The sequence below is a fragment of the Mytilus trossulus genome, chromosome 8, assembly GCF_036588685.1.
Source record: "Mytilus trossulus isolate FHL-02 chromosome 8, PNRI_Mtr1.1.1.hap1, whole genome shotgun sequence".
Classification (NCBI taxonomy): Eukaryota; Metazoa; Mollusca; class Bivalvia; order Mytilida; family Mytilidae; genus Mytilus; species Mytilus trossulus.
In genome coordinates this window covers 40,573,286-40,600,613 of record NC_086380.1, presented here as the reverse complement: position 1 = coordinate 40,600,613, position 27,328 = coordinate 40,573,286, and the positions used below count along the sequence as shown (strand labels likewise).

The following is a 27,328-nucleotide window of genomic DNA, read 5'->3' as shown; positions in this document are numbered from 1 at the left end:
CTTTATGTTGTAATACTAAGTATCTTAAAAAAAATATGAAGGCTGTCTATTTTATTGCTTTCACCTAGACAAAGTAGGGTTGAGAGTTGTCAAAGATACCTGGAAATGAAGCTTGCATGGACACAGGATCTGGACTTTAAACAAATTGTTAATGATATCTAACAAATACAAAGTTGTAACTTGAACTTTAAGGAATTGTGAAATGAAGTTTTATTTCTTTAATAGACACTCGTAGTTTAGTATGACATCCATTATCACTGTACTAGTATACATATTTTTAAGGACCAGCTGAAGGACACCTACGGGTTCGAAATTCTCGCTACATTGAAGACTTTTTGGTGGCCTTCGGCTGTTGTCTGCCTTATTGTCAGGTTGTTTTCGCTTTGACACATTCCCCATTTCCTTTCTCAATTTTATTACTCAAATAAGTTAACTGTAAAACTAACTACTAGCTACTAAAGATTTATATTGGATCTTGGCAAGAAAATGTTACCTTGAATAAAAATTCAAATTTAAGAGTTTTTGTAAGTACCAAATAAAACCAAGAAAGGTGGACTAGTTCTCAATGAGAAAATATGGCACTATCTAAAAAACAAACAATAAATTGTACAAAATGCACTTGGGAATTTGTTAGTTTGAGAATATGTAATTCAGTTGCATTTTTTTTTTTTTTTTTTCAATTCTTTTGCCAATTCAAACAATACAAGAACATGTTTTACCAAATAAAACTCAAAAGAAGAGAAAAAGCTACTAAACTAAAATTAAAAGGTACAGGGAATATCCCTGTGGGGTAGCAGACTTCAATCCTCACAGAACACAAGTTTATTTTATATATTTTCGAGCAGAGTTTGAAGTTTTAAAAAAAGTAGACCCACATTTAAACTTTTTTCTCTCTGTGTGTTATAAAGAAGCATTCATGAATTAACGATTTACCGCAGCTTAAGGTCTTCATTTTTATTTCAGAGGTCATACATAAAGAAGTTTTGTTCTTTGGATTTTTGAAAGCCAAAAGAGCAAGTGACTAAAATATGACATTATTTTTTTCCACTCTGTAGACCATCATAACAGAACCATAATTCTAAATTCTAAAAACACTACATGATTTATAACTTAACAAAAAAAGTTACAATTTGACAGTAAAAATCTCAAGTGCATGCCTCCCTCCTGCCTTAACAAAATTATTGCTGTACCAAAAGAGGCTACTTTCTCTATTTGTTCTGGTCATAAATCTTACAATTTCACCTCCTCATATCAAAAGCGAATGAAACAACCTTGTAACAGGGTATCAAACATGCATTATATAATTTGATTCATTATTGTGAGCTTTATATATCCAATAGGTCCGTCAGACCTCATACAATTTTTCCTAAATCTCTTGCAATATATTAAATAGTCCAGGACCTGGCTTCTACATTTTTTAACACCGGACCAATGTCCTCTTACTGACTCTTTGGACCAACAAGTCTTCTTACAGACCATATACTCCATATTTATCAGTGTATAGCAAATTTGCACTTGTCTCTTGGCCTAACTACAATACATAGTATTATATATATATTTCAGGACACCTGGTCCAGTCCTGTTTCTGTTTACAGTCCCAATATTGTCCATTATACATATGTATAGGGTTCCCAGTGGCAGAGTCTGTCTTCCGTACAAACCATGTAGGTGTGTAGGGTGGAAAATCTTCTCCTACAAATAAATATGAAAATGAAATACTATATGCTGAGAAACATGTATACTGTAAATTCAGCAGTTATTGAGAAAAATGCAACAGGGTTATAATCGCAATAATTCAAACTCGCATTTTGAATTTTTTGGTATGAACTAACAGGATTTTTCTCAATATCGCAAAAATAAAAATCGCTTTTTTGTCCTAAGTGACAAAATGACAATATTGAAAAGTATGAAATAATTTCTGCATTTACAGTAGTGTGTTAATTTGTTTTAATACTTCTTTTTATGTACAACTTTCTAATTCTAACCATTTGTGCTTTGCATCAATCTTATAAATCGTTTTACATTTGTCATTTCCGTATCTTTTAGAGTTGACTATGCATTATGGGTTTTGCTCAGTGTTGAAGGCTGTACGGGGACCTGCAGTTGTTATCTTCTATGTCATTTGATCTCTGGTGGAGAGTTGTCCAATCAGCAATCAAACTTCTTATTGGTTTTGGCAATTTTGAGAGTGCCTCTCCTTTCCATAATATATACATTAAATTACAACAGCTTATACAACAATGTTATACATCTCAATACATGTTTAACCCCGCCGCATTTTTGCACCTGTCCCAAGTCAGGAGCCTTTGTCCTTTGTTAGCCTTGTATGATTTATAATTTTTAGTTTCTTGTGTATAATTCAGAGTTTTGTTTGACGTCCATTACGATCACTGAACTAGTATACATATTTGTTTAGGGGCCAGCTGAGGGACACATCCAGTTGTGGGAGTTTCTTCTCGCTACATTGAAGACCCATTTGTGACCTTTGGCAGTTGTCTGCTCTATGGTCTGGTTGTTGTGACTTTGACACATTCCCCATTTCCACTCTCAATCTTTTACAAACCTTTCTTTTTAGCCTCCTCTGCATCTAACTCTCGTTTCTTTCTTGCTGCTCTCTGTTTATCTTCTAACTGGAGCTTGTACTTGTTAGCCTCATCCCACTTTCCATCTTCCATCAATCTTTGGTCAGGACGAATTCTACAGTCTGTTGGTGCCACCCCTTCTTCAGGTTCGTTTAATTCTAATGCTAATCGAGTGAAAAAATACATTTTCTCTGCTCCAGGCCTGTAAACAAACCAATATATATGATTTATTTTTAGTACTGATCACAGAACATTTCAGCAAGATTTGTTGTGAAGACAAAAAAAGTCATTTTTTCACAAATGGTAAGCTGAAATTCCGAACAAAAGTTGGCCAACCATAAAAAAATATATTGTTGGGTTGCTTTCTCATTGATATTTGACTCATGTTACTCTACACAAATCCTTTCATACATCTTATTTTACATTATATAAATATTTCTAATGCAATCTGTTTGTAACAATAATTTTCATTGGACATTGACAACTAAGTTAAAGGATTAGATTCCACATTCTACCCATTCGTAATTAAGAAAGCCAGGTAAACTCAATTTGCAACAGTAAAATCTATATTTTAAGAAGGCCAAGTTTAAAATACAATACAGTTATCTCCTAAATATATATCTATTGATAGTTCATGAGGGCTATTCCAGAAAAAAATGGTTAGGGGGGGTCGGCACATTGTATTAATAATACATGGGTGATGGGTATCAGAGCAACTTTTCACACTATAATGCACTATAATTCTCAATTACAATCGTCTGGGTGGTGGGTGCTGACAAAAAGTACCTGCCAACCCCCCAACCCCCCCTACATTTTTTCTGGAATAGCCCTAAGCAAAAACAAATACTTACGGTAGAGGTTTTTTCTCCCATAATGTAAAGTGTGGTCCTGTTTCAAATACTGGTTTCCCTTTATTTGATTCATCAACATGCAATATTTTTGCTCCTTCCATCTTCTTGTCCCAGGTACCAGTTAATACCCATTTGGCATCACCCTCTTTTGTTGTAATGACTCCAGTTACCTATGCAGAACATAACAAGCAAACTTGTACATGCTGTAAGTGAATTAAAATATTGACCTCTCATACATTTCAAATGGCAAAATAATAAAAATATAGTAGTATTAGTACATGCCAATACACATTGGCAAAATAATAAAAATATAGTAGTATTAGTACATGCCAATACACATTTATAAATAAAAGCACCTTTTTCTATATAAATTAGGCCATTAGTTTTCTTGTTTGAATTGTTTTACATTGTCTTATCGGGGCCTTTTACAGATGACTATTTGGTATGGGCTTTGCTCATTGTTGAAGGCCATACTGCGACCTATAGTTGTTAATGTCTATGATATTTAGGTCTCTGGTGGACAGTTGTCTCATTGGCAATCATACCACATCTTCTCTTTTTATACCTAGTGATGTTTCATAGCCCGACAGGTTTTGGCCCAAAAGGAACCTTCATCAGAGGCAGAAGGGTGGATTATGTTTCAAATGGTGAAATAGTTTTAAAAGTCCAATGTATGAAAAGGTTGATGATGATGATGATGAATGGCTGCTAAACTTTAAGCAGCAAATTGATATGCATTAATGTAATATTAATATTAACTCTGCTTTATACTTTTTTTTCTAAATTACTAAATTTTCATTTTTGTGGCACCTATCACATTACAATCATCACCATAATAAAAACATGACAAACAAAAATATGTCCATAGTACATGGATGACCCACTCACACTATGTGTACTCAGTTTTAAGTTGATTAGACTTCAACTTCATCAAAAACTTTAACCAAAAGCGGAACAGACGGACAGCGAACAAACAAACCGACCAGACATAATATATAAGTTTTAATATAATTATTATACATTAATCATTACCTTTCTTGGTATATCCCTGGAGAAGTAACTATATGTGGAGAATTTTAAATGACATTTATCACCGTTTTTATGATTTATAATATCCATTTCACCGTGGTTGTCTACCCACAATTTACCCACAATTATATTGTGTACAGTAGTTGTTACTTTCCTCCATGTATAATGGTTACCACTTTTCGTAAACTTTGCATGAGAAATTCCTGTAAAATATTTGTTAAACAGGTACGTAAATTTTTTGTGTTAAGGTCAAGTTATAGACATTAAGTTATTTTCTAATACTGTAAATTCAGAAATTATTGCGATTTCGTCATTTTAGACTTAAATGCGATTTTATTTTTTACCAATTTGAGAAAAATCCTGTTTAATTCATATAAAACATTTCAAAATGCGAGTTTAAATTATTGCATTTAAAATTCTGTCGCATTTTTTGCAATAATTTCTGAATTTACAGTATCTCATTTTCATGACAGAAAATTGCTATCAATTTAAAGCTAGTGTTATTGAACAAAACAATATCATATAGTCTGGCTTTTCCACATCAATTCTGCAGTAAATGGACTTGTCAAACGGATTCTTGAACGCATCAAATAGATTAACAATGACAAATGACCATGAAAATAGAGAGAGCTTGCATAAATCATTCTCTCAAAATCAAATTTCGGTGAAAACACTCTCATCTTGTACATATATCTTGCAAAACGTCAAATATAATATCCAATTTAATGACAGCTATTTAACAAAGGCATATATGTTAATTTGTTAACAGTTTGGTTTTCAATGAGTTATTTATTCAAATCTGACAACTTGAATGAATTGAATAATATTTAATACTGAGGTATTTCAATCATTAACAAAATATAAAGTTATAGTTAATTATTTAGTTATAACTAGCATGCTAGGACAATTATTACAGATAAGAAATTCTAATACAACACTATATGTAACGTTCAATATGATTGGACAATACAATGCCACAATGTTCAGGGCCTCCAGAATTAGCGATCTACAATTGTGATGGAAAGGACAAACATTGATTCTATAATATAGCATTGGACAGTGCTTTCTCTCAATTGCATTAGAATTGAGATACCAGTATAACATTTGAAGATTTGCAGACATCAATTGTTGATTAGAAGGTATCCATTTACTAGCTCAAATGCAGTATTAATGGCACCAGTGAAATCAATTTGAGATCATCAAAGTAATTGATGCCTGAAAATCTTCAAATGAAAAATACTGATCATCTTCTAAATATGGTGCTCATGAAGGGAGGAATTTGACAATGTAACCTTATACACCATACCACATTCAGCTAAACAAAAATTGATTGCCATATATCCAAACAAAAGTCAGTAAGCATTATGTGAATCAATTAAAGGAGTTACATTAAGCCTATAAATACTAGTCCTAAAGATAGTAAGATTTAGTTTAAACTGCAACCCGATTAAATGCAACATAAAATTGTTTCTGTAAATTTTCATTGTCTGCTGTCAAAATCATCAAAAACACAACCATAATTTTTGTCATCTACAGGTTTTGTCTAGATTTTACTTTTTCACAAAATAGAAACAAGGTTCCTCCTACCCTGTTACCTTTACCAAATTTGAGAAAGGGTGCTGTGGTAACTTTTAACTTGTATGGTTAAACCACCTTAAGCCATCAAAAGAACTTTACCCACATACCAAAATAACTGAAGGGTAAATGCAGTTAAACTGGGATTGAGGAGTTGTACAATGGTGCAAATACAGAAATATTCATGCTGCAACAAGGTGCAGTATCACATGTAAAACTACTACAGAACTAAGATAAGACCCTTGGAATAAAACTTGTGCAAGAAACTATTTGTCTTTGATCTTCTTTCTGATATCCAGATGATTAATCTCAAAAAAACTAAATGGCATGTTTTGCAGTAAACATGGTAAATGCAGGATGATTTTTAAAGTTATTTAGAAGAAACAATTCAATGCCTTTAGAACATTTAAAAAAAATATTATACTTTTGAAATCCCAATACAAATGGAGAGAAAAAAGAGGCCTCAAAATACCAGTTCCTCTGACTAGTTTTATCATTATGTAAAATATTGGTCCTCTTAGAACAAGATAATTTAAAAAAGAAAAAATGTTCTGACAAACTTTTCAAAATCTACACCAATATAAATGTATAATTATGATGATTTTAATGATTGCATTGATTGGTAAATACACATGGATTTTTATACCTTGAATACACATGTCACGTTTTAGAATTTTGTCACTAATGAGGATAGGGACTGTAGTAGTTTTAACACTGCTTAGGGGTAACAGGGGATAGCAGGCAGCTGTATACCTAATGGTATAATTTGGAGATATGCTCCTCTGAATTTACTAGTCATTGTAAATTCTTGCCACGTTTCCCAACCTCTTCCTTCACAATGCTGAGACGCCATGGGAGGGTGGTGACTAACCTAAAAGTAGAACATACACTACAACAGCCTGGTATACTAATCAAGCTTTATATCTATTAACCTCCTAGATTAGGACAACCACTACAAACTTCACAGAGTCTGACAACAACCATAGATCTGGTATCTCTTCCACTATGTAAATATTATCTATCCATATATTGTGCTTAAATATTGACCTTGCGGACATTAAAATTTGAGCATGATAATTGTAATCAGACTCAGAAATTAACCATGAAAATCCTGGATTGGATGTTTTGAGCACAAATTTTGTACTAAGAAAAGTATTAGGATAAAAAGACCTGAACTGCAAAGATCTTAAATGTTCTGTCTTTACATATAACTTTACAAACAGCAATATATCAAAAATATTTGTTTAATGTGGCTGGCAACTAATAATGGCCTATTTCAGTTTGCCAAGCAAATATATTTCTTTTTGAAGAAGAATTCAAATGTTTGAAATTTCTGAAATTATAAAGATACAAATATTAATCCAAATTTAAGAAAAGTTAGCTTTTTAATCTTTTGGAAAAGTAAAAATATAAAAGGAAGTTGATTCTGCTACCTTAAAATTATTGTAAAATACACATAATTTTCAAATGTAAGATATATAATTTTACATAGTGGAAAGAGCACCAGGTAGGGTTATGGTCCTAATCTGAGAAATAAAATATGGACTGTTTATGTCTACCATGAGTTTACCTAATGGTATGATTTGAAGATATTTTCCTCTAAATTTGCTGGCCATTGTAAATTCTTGCCAGACTGACCAGCCACGGCCTTCTGTATGTAAAGCTGCTGTTGGAGGATGATGGCTAACCTAGAAATTAAATTGCTATTAAAAACATACAAACTTATATTATATGAGAAGGTGCTTTGTATTGTATTGTATTTTTATTTTTATTTTCAAGTACTGCCTGCAGACATGTTTAGGAGTTAAAAATGCAGGAATTTTGCAAGTTTTTGTTAGTTTGATAATTATAGTATATGGAAAGTTGTCACCACAAGCCATCTACCAAAACATTTCCTGAAATATGAAAACTTTATTTAGCTTAAAATTGAAAGATGCAAAATTTTACATTTCACAAATTTATGTCGCCAAATATACCCTAAATTTTTCAGAACTATACAAATATTTTGTGTTTGCTTACAAAGTAAAATGATCCTGACTTTTGTTAAAAAGAAATCCTTGTTAATACTAGGATCAAAATTACATAAAAAAAATTCATATTAAACTTTGAAGAAGCAATCTATTTAGTAAATGATATCATAATCAAAATAATTTATTAGTGTCACATACCAATATAAAACACAATGATGGATCAACTAAATATAAAAAAGAAATCAAAAGGAAAATCGCAGACAAAATAAGTAAGTTCGTTAAGATCCTAAAATGACCCCCCTTTTTAGCGTAAATTTAAAATTAGGATTTATTGACCAAGATCACAATAAATAAAAGCTTATAAATTGACTAGACAGAAAATTTAAAAGCCATTTTGTTGAAAGTTTACATTTCTGTGTTTTGTTTCTGTGATTTATTATGACAGCACAATTTGTACTCATATTAATTTTCTTTGAAAAAGTCAATGAAGACAGTAAAATTTCCATAAATAAATTATTGGACAGGAAACAACAAGCGCATACTTTGACTACAAAGATATTTAAAAAAAAAAAGGTTTGTGAAGACATTTCACATGTTTTATTTCAATATCAAGTTTGTCAACGCATGCGCTCTATGTTTTCTGGTCCTAAATTTGATTGAAATCCAGCTGATTTTGTCAAATTTCACCAAAATCTCTCATCTTGACCTTTTTAAGATGTAAAAAAAATAATGTGTTAGAATTCAACTTTGACAAAAATTGCACCATTTAACTTTCTCATATGTCTGCAAGTCAAATTGAAACAGTTTTTGTCTTGTAACATTGAACTTTATAATCAGGGCCAAATATGGCCCTTGCCGAACCTATTCCTTTGGAATAAACTTATTTTCAATGAAATTCACATAAAATTTAATCATGTATAGGAAACACTGTACTGTATAAATGAACAACTGTAAATTAAGAAATTTTTGCATGCATTTCTGATCGAAATTTTTGAACAAAATTGAGAACATGATTTATATGTGCAATTTCAGAATATGATGCATAAATTGAAATTTCAATAGTTAGGGTTTTTTTTATATTTGCAAACCTCTCAGTCACAATTTATAACATTTAAAACATTGCCAAATTTTCAAAAATTACAGTAATAAATATCGTATTTACTTGTTCAGCTACAGATTTCCAGCCATAATCATCCGTTCTATCACATTCATACGTTTCTCCTAATAATGGATTAAATGGTTTGGTGCTACGGTTTGTTGTCGTGGAATATGAGGAAATTGTAAAGGCAGCTAGGTAGGCTAATTGTTCAGCGGAATCTTCACTTTCAGCTGCTCGATCTAAACAGCGGGAATATTCAAAATCTTCTGAGAGACGTTGTAACATAGACAAAGGCTCATTAAAATTTACCTGAAAAAGATGAGTTTTTCAGAAATGAACAGTTTTATGTCATAAAATTTCTTTAAAAATTGGACATGCTAGACTTAAATCAAAATCAGATATTTCTTCTTTCATTATGCATGAAAATTAATCCTGTAAACTCATAAATTAATAATAATAATAAAAAGAATTTTTCAAATTATCAAAAATGTCAATGAAAGAAACAAAATGTGAGCTTTTAACATATTTTTAGTGTCAATAGGAATTTGTCTATTTTGATGCCCATTGAATTAGGCAGATGGCATAACATACAAATTTATTTAGGCAGGAACTTTTGATATTGTATTATAGCTGGATACTTATTTCTCTGTATCATTATGTTTATGAGAATACAAATACATATTCATATTCAGTCTACTATTAAATTAACATACCCGTTCTGAAATTAAAATTTATTCAGCCCACTAATTAACTTACAGGCATGGGTATTTTAGATAATTCTTTTCCAATACAGTTTTTCATAATACTCCATAAATTAAGACTATAGCTAGGTCTAGGTGGTATCAAAGGTCGCCGGAAACGTTTCTGGGTCATTGAACTAGCGGAATCAATTGACTCTGTCCTTCTTATAGATTCTTGACTAGGATTTCGTTTATGTGTAGATTTAACAACAGTTGCCACTGCAGAACCCTGTTAAAAAGAATTATATGAATAAATATGCATGTATATACAATTCAAATATCCTATTATAATTAATAACATTTACTTGTGTTTTTGAAAACCAAGTTTAGTTAAACTATGGAAATTGCAATCAACATTATTTTAAATACTGTAAATTCAGAAATATTGCGCCCATTTATTTTTGCGATTCTATCATTTTTAATTTTTGCAACATTGAGAAAATCCTGTTTTGTTCATTTTTTCTAAAATTTCTAAATGCAAGTGTAAATTATTGCGATTATAACCTTGTCAAATTTTTCGCAATAATAAAAACATTGCAACAATTTCTGAAATTACAGTATATAAATGTTATATAATATTTCTTAGATTTTGTTTCCCCAAATTGAATCATGTGCATCACATTAACAGATTAAATTCATCACTGATAACGTACGTAGATAATATTGTCTCTTATTCTTAGCTGATCTATCCTTTTTGTCATGTTGTAGTTTGTTTGATCTTAATATTCCTTGGTCAAAATTCAATGACATCAAATTTCCATTGTTTTAGATAACCCAACATTAAAGATACCTCATATCTAAACATGCTTTAAGAGTTCAAAAACTAAGTCTACTGACAGATAAAAAGAAAAGAAGAAGCAAAAAACAGCAGGTTTCTGTGTTAAAATTTGTGAAATTAGCATTTTATAAGCTTATCATTAAACCACAATATTTTTTTTTCATCAAACTGCAAACTGTCAGAAATATATTTTCGAAATGGCTACAGATCAAATCTACAAAAATGATAAAATGTATATAATTTTGGACTCATTCTTTTTCATAGTAGATACCAATTTTCATGGATATATCAGATTTTGTCAAAACATGAAATCATTGGTTTGAAATATTTTACATGTACTACAAAATAGCCCTTGAAGTCATGGTTACCCTATATCCATGAAAATTAGTACTGTAAATTCAGAAATTATTGCGTGCATATATTACTTCTATTTTGACATTTAAGACTTAAATGCGATTTAATTTTTACGATTTTTAGAAAAATCCGGTTAAATTCATATAAAGTATTTAAAAATGCGACTTTAAATTATTGAGTTTACAACTCAGTCGCATTTTATAGCAATAATAAAAACCTCGCATTAATTTCTGAATTTACAGTATTGTACAAAAATGACAGAATGCACAAAAGGTTAACAGCAAGAAATAAAACTAAATAAAGATGGTACAAAGCTGTAATGTAGGCAAGCTAGTACTGATTATATCTAAAAGCATGGCAAATTAAAATATTTTATAATTTTCTTCATTAGGGGCATAATACATTGCCAAATTCATATTACTTAAAAATTGACCGTAGTGTTAAAAGATTGCAACATAAAACAAGCAAACTAATTAAAGTGAAGAGCAAATTAACAGAAAAATGAAACTAAAGATAAGTTCTTTTGTGTCACGTGATGAAGGAAATTTTTGTATCATTGCTAACAGGAGCTTTCTATTTCTTTTAAAACTTTACGAAGCATACTTATACTGGATATTAAATACATTTCTGAATATATAATTAATCATAGCAGAAATTATGGAAAAATGTTGAAAGTGATGGCAGTTTTGTTCAAGTCCCAATTATTGGTTCCACAAATAAATTATTGCTGTTAAAAAATAAGCATATTTGAAACCAGGCAAATCATACAGGTCTTAGCATAGTAAATCTAACAAGTTGTTTTTAAAAAGAAATTCAACTTACTATAATCACCAAAACATGAACTTATAAGAATCAAATTCACAGCTCAAATAACTGATATTTAGATGAAGAAAATAATTATAAAAAATTTAGAAAATAAAGAAACATAAAAAACCAAAGCAAGATTTGAAAATCAAATAAATAAAACTTAAAAATTTCCTTCCCCATGGAAACAGTGTATAAGAACTACTACCATGCATAACTCTCAGTACTATATAACCTACGCTTCGCTTAGGACTATCAGATTTATTAATATGTGAGTATACTCGAGCTTCCTGCCCATCTTGCTCAGTGTCGCTACCGTTACTACTCCTGTCATCAGGGATTATATGGCTGTCTTCACTCGTGTCACTCAACATCCTCCTAAAAATAGAATTACGAAAAATTATGTCATGTGTTTATAAATAAAAACATGAAATACACCTATAGCTAATTGTCGTCCATTACTGGACATCTCAAAGATTCCTGAAATTTTTGACATTTCAAAAGGAAATGTCTGATATCACAAGGGAAAGTTTTTTTGTTGTGTAATGTCAAAAGTACAAGTATTGCAGATTCTTAGGTCAGTTGATTTGCCTTGAAATCTATAAACATGAAGTTCAATGGAAAGCAATATTCTAGATGCAAGCTAACTGAATGTTTAAATGGCATCAAACCAGCAAAAATTTAGTTGGTCAGTGCATTTTTACAAGACTTTGCTATATAAAATATTTGGAGCACCAACAGAATAGAGAAGGCTAAACCATTAAAATATATCTTGAAACACAAGTTTTCTCCAGAAACCCATTCACACAAAAAGAAATAGTAAAATTTGTGTACATATTGATCAAGCACTCCCCCAGGAAACCATCTGACTGAAATTGCTATTGTAGACTTTGATGTCCCATTAGTAATTCATTCTTTTTACCTATGAGTCATTATTTCATGAGGAAGAGCTACTTCAAATTCATCTGCATGGTAATCTAGAGCATCAAAGAAATCATCCTCATCTGAACCTGTTGCTCCTGAAAAAGAATTATGGTCAAAATGTAAAAATAAGTGAGCCTGAAATTCAGTGGTTGTCATTTGCTGGAGTATATCATATTTGTTTTTTGTACATAAATCATGTTGTTATGGTAGTTTTCTGTGTACACAATTTCGAATTTTTGAAATACTAAGGCTTTTCTACCTCAGGCATAGATCACCTTAGCTGTATTTGGCAAAACTTTTAGGAATTTTGGTCCTCAATGCTCTTCAACTTCTTACTTTATTTGGCCTTTTTAACTTTTTGGATTAGAGCATCACTGATGATTCTCTTGTAGACAAAACGGGCTCTGGCGTATATACAAAATTTAGTCCTGGTATCTATTATTAGTTTATTTCTAGTTTAAATTATTATACATTTGTCATTTCATAGCACACTATGATGTAGATGATTTGCTCATTGTGGAAGCCCATTTAGTGACCTATAGTTGCTGTCTTTGTACATCATTTGGTCTCTGGTGAAGAGTTGTTTCATTGCCATTGGCAATCATATCTTTTTCTTCTTTTCTGTATCTTCTGCCTATTTTAAAATGAGGAGCACATCCCAAATTTTAATTTCAAATTCATATTAAATTAACTACCTTTTTCCTTTCCATGTTTTTGTAAATGTAAGGATTTCTTTGCCTGTACTTCTAAAGAAACTTGTTCTTTAGCCAATTGTTCTACCATATCTTCTAGCTTCATTCTCTGTTCATGTTCATAATCAAACAGTTTTTGTAACCTTTTTGTCTGTGACTGTGCTACATCTAAATATTCAGTACATGCCTTAAAGAGAAAACATAAAATTTAAATATTCAATGCAGAATAAAATCCCAATGTAAAATGAAGATATCAAATTTTATTTATTCAGTTTTTCGACAATATTAATCAATTTTTTTTCTCTTGAAATTTCACACTACAAGGTATCATAGTTATAGGGGAAATCTACATTCAGATTTTTTTTTTGTCATCTGCTTGACTGGAATATTTTCCTCCGTCAGATTGGGAATCAGAATATTTTTATTTATTTTTTTAAATATTAACTCCCCTTCTCCTTTGAAGTAAATTAAATGGTTTTTCCCTAAGTGCAGAAGTAAAATAAGAATATAAAATCTAAATATTAAGTGCAGGCCTAAAATGGGAAGGTAAAATCTAAATCTTAAGTGAAAATAAATAGAGCAGGCTTACAGTTTAATAGTCCAAGTTTAACATGTTGTTATTCCATGTATCCAGATAAAACAAACTATTGAAATCTAATAAAATTGAAAACATCTCTCGAAATAAAAATAGAAATAATTGACAATTTTTGTGTTCAAGATTTACAAAATAATGAACCAGATATCAATAATGATGTGTACACTTATTTGATAAGATATGTAATTTCAAGGTCAAGTGTGTACTTTTAGTTAACATACATATGCGTGCATTCAACATGTTCAATGATAAAGAATTTAGTGATTATGTGTACCAATCTATTTACATTGTTTATCAGTAATGTACATACACTGATTTATAACTTACCTTGATGTTGACAGCTCTTACTTTTTATAGATTAGGTGTAAACTCAAATTAATGTATTGTGTATAAAGGTGTGTTTGACTTTTGTGTGTAATCTGTATAGTTTAAAGTGTCAAAAAGCTACAAAATGTAATTTTATTAGTAAAATGGAAATTTTTCTGTACTGTTTTCTCCAAACAGGAGTAAGAATGTAACACAGGGACCCTCAGTATGCTCCCTGGGCCATGGGCTACGAAGGTAATTGTAACTGGATATTTGAAGTAAATAGTATTGACTTTAAATAAACAAAAGCATGGATGTTGCATTTTTTGTGATTAAACAATAAACTTAGTTTATTTATCAATGAGTCTATGTGTCTTTCCAAAGTCAGAACTTTCTGGTTGCCTTAACAATATCTTTGTTTTTTATTATTTAAGAAGTGAGTGTTGAGAGCAGATCTTTGAATGCTTCTATTTAATGTATACCCAACTTTTATATAAGACCTGGAATGATTTAGTTCTATGGATGTTAAACATTTATTATACTAAAATATCTGTCTAAGGAAGAACAAAAAATTATGACTTTATTACATACATTTATCATGGCATTTGATGTAATTCTAAACATGGTAGCTCTCTCATTGATGACTTTAGCTTTACTCCCATGTTCTGTATTAGTTAAAATCTCCATGCTTTCCAGTTCGGACAGTGCCCTCTGTAGGGCACTACCATGTTTGGCTATCAGATCGTTACAAGTTGTCATGTCTTCAAGTTTTGACCCCAGAAGTTTTACCGTGTTCTGGAGTTCATTTTTATCTGGTTGTGGCTGGTCTTCTTCATCACTCTCTACAAAACAAAACGGCAAAGGTCAACTCTCTATCAAATCTTTAATGTTGTCCCATTAAAAGTTTTAATTGTGGAAAAATTTTGTTACGATGCGCAAGAAGTTTCATTATTATTTTCAACCATAAAATTCCTTTAGTCTTTTAAAATCTATGGGCAATGCAAGTATCAAAAGAACTATAAACACAGAACACAGCCTGTACAATACATATAAATTTCAATGAATATTAAAACTGTCAGAAATGAATATGTTTTCTTAATTATGCACGCAGCCTATTCCTTTTATATTTTCGAGACACCCCAATTTTTCCCCTTTACGATGTTTACCATGTTTACGTAACAAAATTTAAAGTTAATAAATTCTGCAAAAAATACTACCACTTTACAACTTTAGGTACCAGTCTTGTATTACAACTCCAATTTTCGGTGAATGTCAAAACATGGAGGGAAACAAAATAGTGTATTTTTTTCTGAATTTTTTTCTGAACTCAATTTTTTCTGTTTGATTATAGGTTTATGCTGAATTGAAACATATATATAGACTTTAAAAAAAATCTTGCATCTTTTGGGGATATCAATCCAGGAAAGTGGAAGGATCTCATGTTTACTGGAAGTGGTGCGGCCTAGTAAAAATAGCAAACAGAAAGTAGAAAAAAAATGTTTTGACTTCAGGATTGCGTAACTTTTTATTTTTCGTGGCAACACCCTCTTTTTTTCCGATTAAATCACAATTTCACATTAGTACATACATGATATGAACATGAATTTTTTTTTCTATGTAGCATTTTTTATTTTTTTATTTTCAAAGATCAGCTGTTTAGCATGTAAGCCTATGGAGCAGTCAATTGCAAGACTGCAACTTTTACAGTATGCATGTAAATGTATTGACTTTATATTCCAATAGCATTTCATTTAAGTTGTTAATATAAGACATGTATAACCAAACATAATTCCACCAGACCAGGTCATGCAGGTCATGAGGTGTTGTGTTTAACACACAGCATCATGATTTCAGATATTTCTAGGTATGAAAATAAAAGATATCAAATGAAATTATAAAATTATAAGATATCCTTATCAAACAAAAAAAAGGAAAATATTAAATATCAAATTAAAGTATGAAAATATCAAATATCAATTGAAATTATGAAAGTATCAAATAAAATTATGAAAACAGGATAGAAAACTTCCTGCTCACATTATATACAATCATCGAAAATGTAGTGAACATATCGTAACAACCAGTTAATTAACATAATTAATGTAAAGGAGCTAGCTTCCTTGTAAACATATATAACTTGACTAGTTTCCTGTCAAACAAGTAGTATGGTGACATAAATATCAAATTATAGAATCACATCAATGCCTTTATCATGTCATGTTCTAAGAATTTTGTTAATTTAATGAAGTTTGTGAAACTTAAATTTACTGTGAAAATGAAAAAAAGACTTCTTCCTTTGCATTTAGAAACAGATTTTGTAAAGGATCTCTGTTGCATTTCTTTTATCCATTAACACATTTGGGGTGGTGGAATCACTTTTAATAGTTTCATAAAAGAAATAGCTTATCCTATTAAACTTGTATAAAGAAATTCATTCTGTCATTTCATAAATGAAAACTCTGCTAGCCATTTTAGATAATTACAAAAACATTTCTAGTTGTTGTGTACTTAAATTTTATTTAGGGTATGGGATTTGCTCATTGTTGAAGGCTGTACACTGAACTTAGTATAGTTGTTCATTACTGTGTGACAGTATTGGGCTCTTGTGAAAAGTTAACTCATTGGCAATCATACCACATCTTCTGAGTGTCCAAAAAAAATCTTTTGACTAATTTCTTTTTTACTTAATTGTTCAAGACTAAGACTCATACCGTTACCTAAGGGTTTTTTTTTTTAAAATGTGGTCTTCCTTATTGGTGTATACTAGTATAACCATAATACATCAGCTGTTCATGTACATTGTCTACCCTTACACCCCATCCCCCTTTTTTTCCCTTTTTTTTTTAGTCTGAGTAGAAAGTTTGTAAAGAACTCATTGTAGATATATCAGTGGTGCATAAAATATTTTGCTGAGTATACATATAACAGATTAGCCTCACAAGTAAAAACATGAAAAAGGAAGCTGTTTAAAAGTTTAAATTCCATATAATTGATCTACAATACACCATGCACATGATGCAGGTGCACCGTTTTATTATGCAATATCAACAGTACTTGTAGATTGTTTCATACTGTCAATATTGATTTTAACCTATTAGAGCATTAATGACTATCCTTGCATTACGTAAGAGTCCTTCTTTCAGAAAAAATTCAATAACTGTTGTAATACTAATGATAATTATAATAGTGGACAGGAAATAAAAGTTTTATATTATTTTTAAATTAAAGCTTTACTCATTAACAAATAAACATACACATTTAGAGAACTAATATTTCCTTTATTTCAATTTCTTCACATAAAATTTGCACAGTAACCATGACAACGCTATCAATATATGTATTGACCAAGCAGTAGGCTTGTTAAATCGAAATTTACTTGTCATTAATACTGTTTTATCTCCTCTTAAATAGATGAAAAAATCTGGCTTATCCATTGTATCCTGTATTATTGGACCACAGTTAAATTATCACGTTGTGATTGGTTAAAAACGCTGTCACGTGGTGACCCCCTATGAGACTGTATGGGGTTAGTAAGTTTCATAGGGGGTTCATGACACATTAATGGGGACGTCATCTATCAATGTTGTTGTGTTTCTTTGTTTCTTTTTCAACAAAACGCTGCAGAAAAATTCCAGCGTCCGATAAATTCGTTATATGGTTAACTACTGACCCCCTACAGATCCATAGAGGGTGAATAAAATTCATAGGGGACTAGGCCTCCGGCCTCAACCCCTATGGATTTTACTAACCCTCTATCATTGTCTATGGGGGTCAGTAGCGAGCCATATAACTTTTATTTTTTTCTACCCCTAGCACACCTATGAGAACAATTCAAATCTTATAGTAATATAATATCAAAGCTTTTGAGACCAAGGAAAAGTGTGAGGTATTATATATCAATTAAGTCCTTACCATTATCTTGCATTTTGACAGCTTCTGCTTTAGCCAATTCTAATGCAGTCACCCATTTCTGTCTTTCTACCTCAGATGTTGCTTTCAGGTAGTACGTAGAGGATCCACTATTTGATATCACGATTGTATTGGAATCTTCTGTATGTATAAAGGCATTGGCAAGGTTAATAGTTCCCCTGCAGGTGTGAGCCATTTCTGCTTGGTTTCTGAAAAAAAAAACACAAAATTAGGTGATGTTCTATGATATCAATATTGCAATTATAAGTTGACCATATTAAATTTGTATGTACAGTCATAACATTGTTGTCCTTTGACTGTCTTCTGCTCCTAGGTCAGGTTGATATCTCCTTGGACCGCTCCCTATTTCCATTCTCCATTATATAACAGTATATATATGCATGTACATGTATCAATGCCTCTAAATCCAATGTATAACAACTAGTTGCACTTAAAGGAATTTGCATTATACTGATCTTGCAATCTACTGAATCTGCTATAACATATACATGCACATGTAAGGATAAAAGATCTGTGAAAGAACCGTTAAAATTCTAAAAATCTGCATTTGAAGATGAAGGAAAATACATTTTGTAAGAGCACAAATATATCATATGAGGTATACAGAAAGTAGAATGACTGGCCAATAATACAGAAAGAAAGACCCTCAATCCTCTCCCCCACCATTTCAGATCCCCCATAACAATTAGCCATCATGACTTCTTAAAGCTATATAACACTGCCTAAGCTGGTAGTACTGTCAAATGTACAACTAGGAGAGTGTGCACTGCAACTCATTTTGTTTACATAAAAAGTTTAGCTTCAAAATATCAGCATTGCCAGCTTCACTTCTTATTCAGTCATAATTTTGTCAGATAATCATGATAATAGTGACCAAGATGAGAAAGGGGAGACAATTGCGAATTCCAGGGTAACTACTGGTAAAGGTTATATAAAGTCAAACTGGAACTGGAATCAATGTACAAATGTTATCATGGACATCTATAAAACTTAAACCACAGACTGAGTTTGCATGTTGATGAAGCTGAACATTGCTGAAAGAATGCATCCTAAACCAGCAACATTATTCTATATAAGCTATATGTACATTAACAAAATGATGTACATCTGTACATGTAGGTCGAAATGTTTTAAAGAATGAAACATTTTTTGGTCCTGTCTAGATAAAAGGGGCCAAAAATAGACCTACATGGCCGAATTACAAACTTAAACAAAATGTTGATGCCAAGACAGCATGATACCCAAGTCTTCATTTTTGACTCTTGAAAATTGGTTACAAGTTTGTTGGAGGGGTTACTTCATCTTTATTGATAAGAGTGTGCTGAAAACGGTACAATTTTCATGCTCTGCTGGTTAGAACAGGTCAGGGTCCCTTTTTTATGTCTTGCTGGTTACATGTTCAACAGGGTCGCTTTTTCGTGCCCTGCTGGTGAGAACAGGGTCTTTTTTTAAACAAAGCATTAGTCTAGACTTACAGGATCGCTTAATTAGCTGTTTAAGATACAGTCTAGAACCGATCTAGAACAGCATCTATTTTAGACGACCTAGAACAGGGAAACATTTTCTGAGTGTGTCTAGAACAGGGTCTATGTTTTTCAATATTTCTGTTTAGCACAGGGTATGTTTTTCAATATTTCTGTTTAGCACAGGGTATGTTTTTCAATGTTTTCTGGAAATCAGGGTATGATTTGGCAAGTGTTGTTGGCACAATCCGCACTATCATTTTCTATGTTCAGTGGACTGTGAAAATGGGATAATTTAAAATGTCTTATTTGGCAATAAAATTAGAGAGATCATATCAAAAACTACCTTGCCCAAAATCTTTAACCTTAAGGGGGACAGACGGACGAACGAATGGACCGACCAGAAAACATAATGCCCATAAATGGTACATAAAAAGTAAAATAAGTAAAAGAAAAGACATTTTTATGCAAATTTTCAATAACCCTCCAACTTCTAACCACTATTGCCATTGCGACTACTGGATATCACATACATGCACATATAATTAAGCATGGTAAGTTTCCAGACTGAAAATTAATTGTTTCCCTCTTGCTGCCAGTCATGCCAGTTGTTTTTCAGGGTTGCCTTTCATACGCCAGAAAATACAACCAATGGACGTTTGTGACTTGACATGTTAAACAATGACGTCATTATATATATATATATGAAGTCATGCTATAATGAACATTACATTTGAGAGCCATTGAATGCAGTCTGCACAGTTAGCCACTAGTCCGATGCCCCAGACTAGTAAAATTTGATTCGGACTAGTGAGTTTTTGCAAAATTTTGTTTGGACCAATAAGAAAAATGTCAGAATATTTGTCTTCGGCCTAGTAGTTGAAAAAGTTTTTGGTGCAGACTGCGGCATTGTACATTTTTTTAGTTGGTGTCATAGTGGTCTAAGCGTGACTGTCGATATTTTGTAAGCTTGACACCTGAAAGTTAAATTATTGTGCTGGAAAACAGGAAATGAAGCCTAGCGGGACATGGGAAATTACAAAAAAAGACGAGAATTGCTTACAAATGGCTTACATACTTGAACATAGTGTAAGTGGGACTTGGGAATCTTACAAAACAGAAAGCAGGATACAGGATCAGAATCCCCCCAATGAGACCCCTAAGAAGAAACATAGTACACTTTTTTAATTTTCTGTCTTTTATTTTATAGACAAATGATAGAGGCACAGATATGATTAGAAGCTTGTATAAAACATAAACATGATATGTGTCGTTCCGGCAGTCATTGTGTACATGTGTGTCCCTCCGGCACAGTTGTTGTGGATATATGTGTCCCTTTGGCAGCAAGAGGATTAAAGCATAGAGGGGAAATTACCTTGAGCAAAACGCACCAAGGAGAAAATCTGCACATTGAGACAGTTTGTGCCAATGCAACATGTTGTAATATTGAGGATAATAGATGCATTTTAATTAGCATGTTGCTTATTCGTGTATATAAGCTATCTTTAATTATTGATATATTTGGTCTAGGCTATGTCTATGACTATGGTTCAGTCAAAATTATCAGGAAACCAACCTGTAGTAGGACAGGAGTCCATTTTGAAGAACAAACCATCGTTTTTGATAACCACGAAGATAGTTTGTCCATTTGTACAGCCAGCCTCTATATTGGGCCTGGTGTTGAGGCCTGGTTTCGGCCATGACTTATTAAAATACAGCAAATACAAGTCAAATGAAAAATGGTCTGATGACTGTGACCAACGTCATCGCTGAATATCATTTATGCATACGACTTCCGCTGTTGAAATATCTTAAGTTATTTATATTCAATTAAATTAAAAAATCATTTTGATATTAAAAAAACTTTATGTTAACTTCAATGTGCATAAAAACTACATGGTATCACTTCATAAAGTCTATATGTTTTTGGGATTATTTTTACATAGTAAAGAATATTCCTACATTTGTTGACAAAATATGTACTTCCGGTTGAAAGTTATATGAACTAACTTTTCCCAGAACTAACTATCTAACCGGCTTGCAATATAAGCAGTCTATGCACAGTCAAATCAAAACCAATTATTGAATGTGATAATTGAAAGGTTATTCTTTTAAGTAAAGGGCTATACGAGGCAGATTTTACTTGTATGAGAATATGAAATCAAGTTGCATTAATTTTGTGCCAAACAACAACAAATAAAAAAATTGTAATAATAAATGTGCAGACCTGAGATACATGTTTTTTAAGGATTTTTTATTTAAAATTATTTCTGTCATGTTTTTGTAGTCAAGATTCAAATATCATTATAAGTAAGTTTGTATGATGTTACAAAACTGCAAAAATATTATAAAAATAAATGATACAATAACACAATAAATGCAAATTTTTACTACCGGTTAAGTAAAATAATTAGAAAACGTGAAATTTTGCCTCTAACATGTCTATGAATTGAAGGACATAATTTCTTGAAATGTACAGATTTTTTTTATGTACGATTGTGCTTGGAAATCTTTTAAAACTAGATGTATCATGTATATGGGTCTGCTGACATTACTCTTTGTGTTATGGGATAACATTAAATGGTAAGCTGAGGGGGACAAAGTTAAAACTTTTTCAGATATACGTGTACTGATAACGCAGAAAATGTCCTCATCATCATGTAGCAAAGGTGTAGGTTCAGTAAGGCCCCTTTTTGGCCCCAAAATATAGCAGTTTTACAAAATTGTGAAAATGTATACTTTTAGTTATTCATTGGAAAGTAAAATGATTCTGCTACATAACTATGGGCTGTTTTTGACAAAACAAAACACATAAATTGAGTACTAGCATCATAAAGTCATGCTAAATTACTGAAATCTTCACAATTTTAGCATTTCAGTTAAATTTTAGACGGTTTCCGTCTTAAATGAAAGTGGCCCCATTTGTCTTCATTCTTAATATTAAAATGTAAGTTGTATTTTATGATAATACATGTAATACATAATATTTATAAAGGTTGTGGATTAACACAGACGGTCACTTTCATTTTTGACAAAAATCATGTGAAAAGCAACATTTTGGGGCATATTTGATAGATTTTTCATATCGAAGCTAGAATCAAAGCAATTTTAATGAGTAAATCAGTTAAAATCGTAAACATAAACCATTAAATCAACTGAAATCGTTCGTCAGATGAACTTGAAATTTGAGGCCAAAATAGGCCCTTACTTGAGGACCTACCCCTTTAAAGAGATCAGTCTCTCATTTAGCATGAAACTGTAAATAAGAACATATATAGACCATCCCACATCAGCGTATAGACCATCACACTTCAGCATGACCATCTCCACTTCAGCGTCCCCATTGCACCTCCGATAAGATTTGTTGCTATTCATACATTTGTGTACATGTCATAAACATTGAATTTTAAACCATATATCAGAAGGATCCAAATTAGCAGTTAACTTCTTCTATGATTTGGCCTTTATTCATCTCCTTGACTCTACAATCATATACATTAATTATATTGTTAAATGTTGTTTGTTTACATTGTATGATACAAATACTTTATAACTTTATTTACAATACATGTATATTGCAGGTGTTTACTGATGATTTGATCTCACATATAAAATGTCTCAACAAACTCTAAAATATACATTACTGAGTAAAAATGTTCTTACTTTGGATGAAGCAGAGTTGTATGAACTTTCACAGCTAGCAGGCATCACACTTGATCCAAGTGTTTTCAAGTAAGTTCTTAGTCTTGTTAGTAATGGGTAGGCCTCTAGACTATTGCAAAAGTTGTTTCATATCCTGATTGCTTAATATTCCTACAGTGGCGGAACCAGGGGGAGGGTTTTGGGGACCCCCCTTTTTTTTGGACTATAAATGCATTTGAATGGGGACATATAGTTGGAAAACCCCCCTTTGTCCTGGTATTGGAACCCCCCTTTTTAAACGACCGCAATATTTGGAAAAAATTTCGTCGTATATTGCTATCACGTTTGCGTCGTCGTCATAGTCGTTTAGTTTTCGCACTCTTACTTTAGTAAAAGTGAATAGAAATCTTTGAAATTTTAACATAAGGTTTATGACCACAAAAGGAAGGTTGGGATTGATTTTGGGAGTTTTGGTCCCAACATTTTAGGAATGAGGGGCCAAAAAGGGCCCAAATAAGCATTTTCTTGGTTTTCTGGGTTTTCGCACTATAACTTTAGTTTAAGTGAATAGAAATCTATGAAATGTTGACACAAGGTTTATAACCACAAAATAAAGGTTGGGATTGATTTTGGGAGATTTGGTTCCAACAGTTTAGGAATAAGGGGCCAAAAAAGGGCCCAAATAAGCATTATTCTTGGTTTTCGCACTATAACTTTAGTTTAAGTAAATAGTAATCAATGAAATATGAACACAATGTTTATGACCACAAAAGGAAGGTTGGTATGGATTTTGGGAGTTTAGGTTCCAACAGTTTAGGAATTAGGGGCCAAAAAGGGACCCAAATAAGCATTTTTCTTGGTTTTCGCACCATAACTTTAGTATTTATAAATAGAAATCTATGAAATTTAAACATAAGGTTTATGACCATAAAAGGAAGGTTGGTATTGATTTTGGGAGTTTTGGTCCCAACAGTTTAGGAATAAAGGGCCCAAAGGGTCCAAAATTAAACTTTGTTTGATTTCATCAAAAATGGAATAATTGGGGTTCTTTGATATGACGAATCTAACTGTGTATGTAGATTCTTAATTTTTGGTCCCGTTTCAAATTGGTCTACATTAAGGTCCAAAGGGTCCAAAATTAAACTTAGTTTGATTTTAACAAAAATTGAATCCTTGGGGTTCTTTGATATGCTGAACCTAAAAATGTACTTAGATTTTTTATTATTGGCCCAGTTTTCAAGTTGGCCCAAATCGGGGTCCAAAATTAAACTTTGTTTGATTTCATCAAAAATTGAATAATTGGGGTTCTTTGATATGTCAAATCTAAATGTGTATGTAGATTCTTAATTTTTGGTCCCATTTTAAAATTGGTCTACATTAAAGTCGAAAGGGTCCAAAATTAAACTTAGTTTGATTTTAACAAAAATTGAATTCTTGGGCCTCTTTGATATGCTGAATCTAAACATGTACTTTGATTTTTGATTATGGGCCCAGTTTTCAAGTTGGTCCAAATTAGGATCCAAAATTATTATATTAAGTATTGTGCAATAGCAAGAAATTTTCAATTGCACAGTATTGTGCAATAGCAAATATTTTCAATTGCACAGTATTGCACAATAGCAAGAAATATCTAATTGCACAATATTGTGCAATAGCAAGAAATTCAAATTGGATTTCAATTGGAGTTATCTTTCTTTGTCCAGAATAGTAGTTGAATCAACTTAAATCATTGTTTTATACAATATACAATGGATATTCACTTTTACTACCAACTGTCAGTGATAACAAGCACTTTTTTTACATTTTAATATTTTATTATGTATTTAAATGAGTAGTTATTGTTGCAAACTTCATTAGAAATTTAATTGATATCAGTTTTGAAATAAGGGAAAGGGGGATGTGAAAAAAAAATTGGGGCGGGGGGGGGGGGGGGGGGGGGGTCAATTTTTTTCATTTCAGATTTCATAAATAAAAAGAAAATTTCTTCAAACATTTTTTTGAGAGGAGTGAATTGCTCAAAATCAATTTTTTTTTTAAAGTTCATTAGACCACATTCATTCTGTGTCAGAAACCTATGCTGTGTCAACTATTTAATCAAAATCCAAATTTAGAGCTGAATCCAGCTTGAATGTTGTGTCCATACTTGCCCCCACCGTTCAGGGTTCAACCTCTGCGGTCGTATAAAGCTGCGCCCTGCGGAGCATCTGGTTTAAAATGGCTTGGTCACCTCTGTCTTAGATCATGTAGATTGTGATTCTAGATGCTAAAGTTTGTAAGTCTCCACCAAATCAGTTGAAAATTCAAATGGAAATGTGGTCAGTGACAACTAACACTTGACTAACACTGTGACTAAACAAAGATTCAGTATACATTTTGACAGATTGCAGTATTGTATTTAATTCATAGTATTAGTTATTTCCTGTGATAAAACAGAAACTACCATATTTTTTGTTTGCCTTAACCATTTCGTTTCGATTATTGATCAGCATGACTTTTTATAACAGATCCAATTTGATCTTAAGGAATTTCATGTTTCTCTTTTAAGAGTAATTTCTAGTAATACAATAATCTTTTATTTACTGGTTTAGTGGTCAATGGGTGGGAAACATTTCTAGCTTGTCCACACTATGTACATTGTATACCCACCCATGGAAGTGGGCATGCATTATTTTTTGTTGAATGAAAAGACTTGCAAATACAGTCAATTGAAAAAGACAAATCAGCATTTGTTATCAATATTTTTTAACAAAAACATGAAAAAGAGAATATAGTGGCTGGTGAAAAGAGCAAAATCCACAAGAGGTAGGCACATCAACATGAGGAGGGTCAAAGTAGTATTTTATGTGAACTCAAAATAATCCTATTTATGATAATTTTATTAGTCATAAACTGTTTAATTATCTCTCATAGCCTAGCTCTCTTATGCGATACTTTTTTTTCCCCAGAATAATACTAGACTTGCTGAAAATGAATGTTGCTCCAACAGCAGTGCTCCAAATGTTAATGTCGATGCTTGGACAACAGAGAAGGAAACCAGTTCTGTCAGCTGGAGAACGTGGAAAAGAAAATGGACAAAGTAGAACAGTAGACAGTGATCCACGATATGACAGGAATCGTGAACAAAGAGCAGGATCAAGGGGAAGAGTACTTTCAGGATCATCAAAAAGAACAGACTTTAGGAGATGATGAACACTTATTATTTAGATGTTCTGTATATTAAGCTTATGAGGAACTTGTAAATAACATTTTTGTATGAAACTATTAATAATTAGTATACATTTATTTTTTGTACATGTATATAAAAATGATAATTGATGCACTTGGTTGTGAAAAATTGATATATATTTCGGTATATATATCATGTATATACATTGTAGTTACTGTGATAATAAACATATTAATGCAAAATATACAGATGTAAACTATTCTTATTATATACTTACGGTACATTACAATTACACTAGAGAAATGGATAAAAAAAGACATAAAGGACATGTAAATAAGGAAAAGTTAAATTTTGTAGTGACAATTTTTGATGAAAAAAAACGTGACCATTAAAAAATGAACATGTTACATATTTCATTATTTGTCACTGTCACCATATTCGGTAGTCATCTGGATTAAATTTAACAGCATTCAAGCTTTAAAACAAGGAAACGATCTGGTCAACAATTTTTGTTTATAACAAAGAAAAGAAGACGTTTACAGTGAAAGCTTTTTTATGAACATCATTGATATGACAATTGTCTTTGGCAGCAAGGATTTCATTTGTATGGAGTTGAATTACTATCAGTACAAATCAGTTAGACAACTGTTAAGATGCCCTGTCTGTAGGACATGGTCTAATGACTTTGGAATAAATTAGGAATTTTCTATGTTAAGTTTTCTGCTTCTTAAGTTAGATTGATAGGACATAATTACAATAGAAAACAATGTTTTCTATAAAGTTTATACATTACTGTCTTTACATCTCAGTTTGTCCACCATTTATAAG

General features: G+C 31.6%; 2 protein-coding genes across 5 annotated transcripts; one reads left to right on the top strand and one right to left on the bottom strand.

Annotated features, from left to right (window-relative positions):
- Positions 1 to 654: 654 nt before the first annotated feature.
- On the bottom strand, positions 655 to 21,483 carry LOC134680950 (oxysterol-binding protein 1-like). 4 transcript variants are annotated; one of them, XM_063540264.1, is made up of 13 exons: positions 21,269 to 21,483; positions 18,212 to 18,417; positions 14,891 to 15,141; positions 13,402 to 13,585; positions 12,705 to 12,801; positions 12,022 to 12,160; positions 9,863 to 10,075; positions 9,149 to 9,415; positions 6,791 to 6,908; positions 4,466 to 4,665; positions 3,434 to 3,603; positions 2,564 to 2,784; positions 655 to 1,692 (listed from the first exon to the last, which is right to left on the bottom strand). In XM_063540264.1, the coding sequence occupies exons 1-13, from the start codon at positions 21,391 to 21,393 to the stop codon at positions 1,547 to 1,549; spliced, it is 2,337 nt and encodes a 778-aa protein (XP_063396334.1). In that variant the 5' UTR covers positions 21,394 to 21,483; the 3' UTR covers positions 655 to 1,546. The 4 variants fall into 4 exon arrangements, with proteins under 4 accessions (XP_063396334.1, XP_063396336.1, XP_063396337.1 ...); XM_063540266.1 differs by having other exon boundaries at positions 9,170 to 9,415; XM_063540267.1 differs by having other exon boundaries at positions 12,064 to 12,160.
- A 161-nt stretch (positions 21,484 to 21,644) lies between these two features.
- Positions 21,645 to 26,744, top strand: LOC134680951 (mitotic-spindle organizing protein 2B-like). The gene is made up of 3 exons (XM_063540268.1): positions 21,645 to 21,794; positions 23,274 to 23,424; positions 26,280 to 26,744. The coding sequence occupies exons 2-3, from the start codon at positions 23,306 to 23,308 to the stop codon at positions 26,518 to 26,520; spliced, it is 360 nt and encodes a 119-aa protein (XP_063396338.1). The 5' UTR covers positions 21,645 to 21,794; positions 23,274 to 23,305; the 3' UTR covers positions 26,521 to 26,744.
- Positions 26,745 to 27,328: the final 584 nt, after the last annotated feature.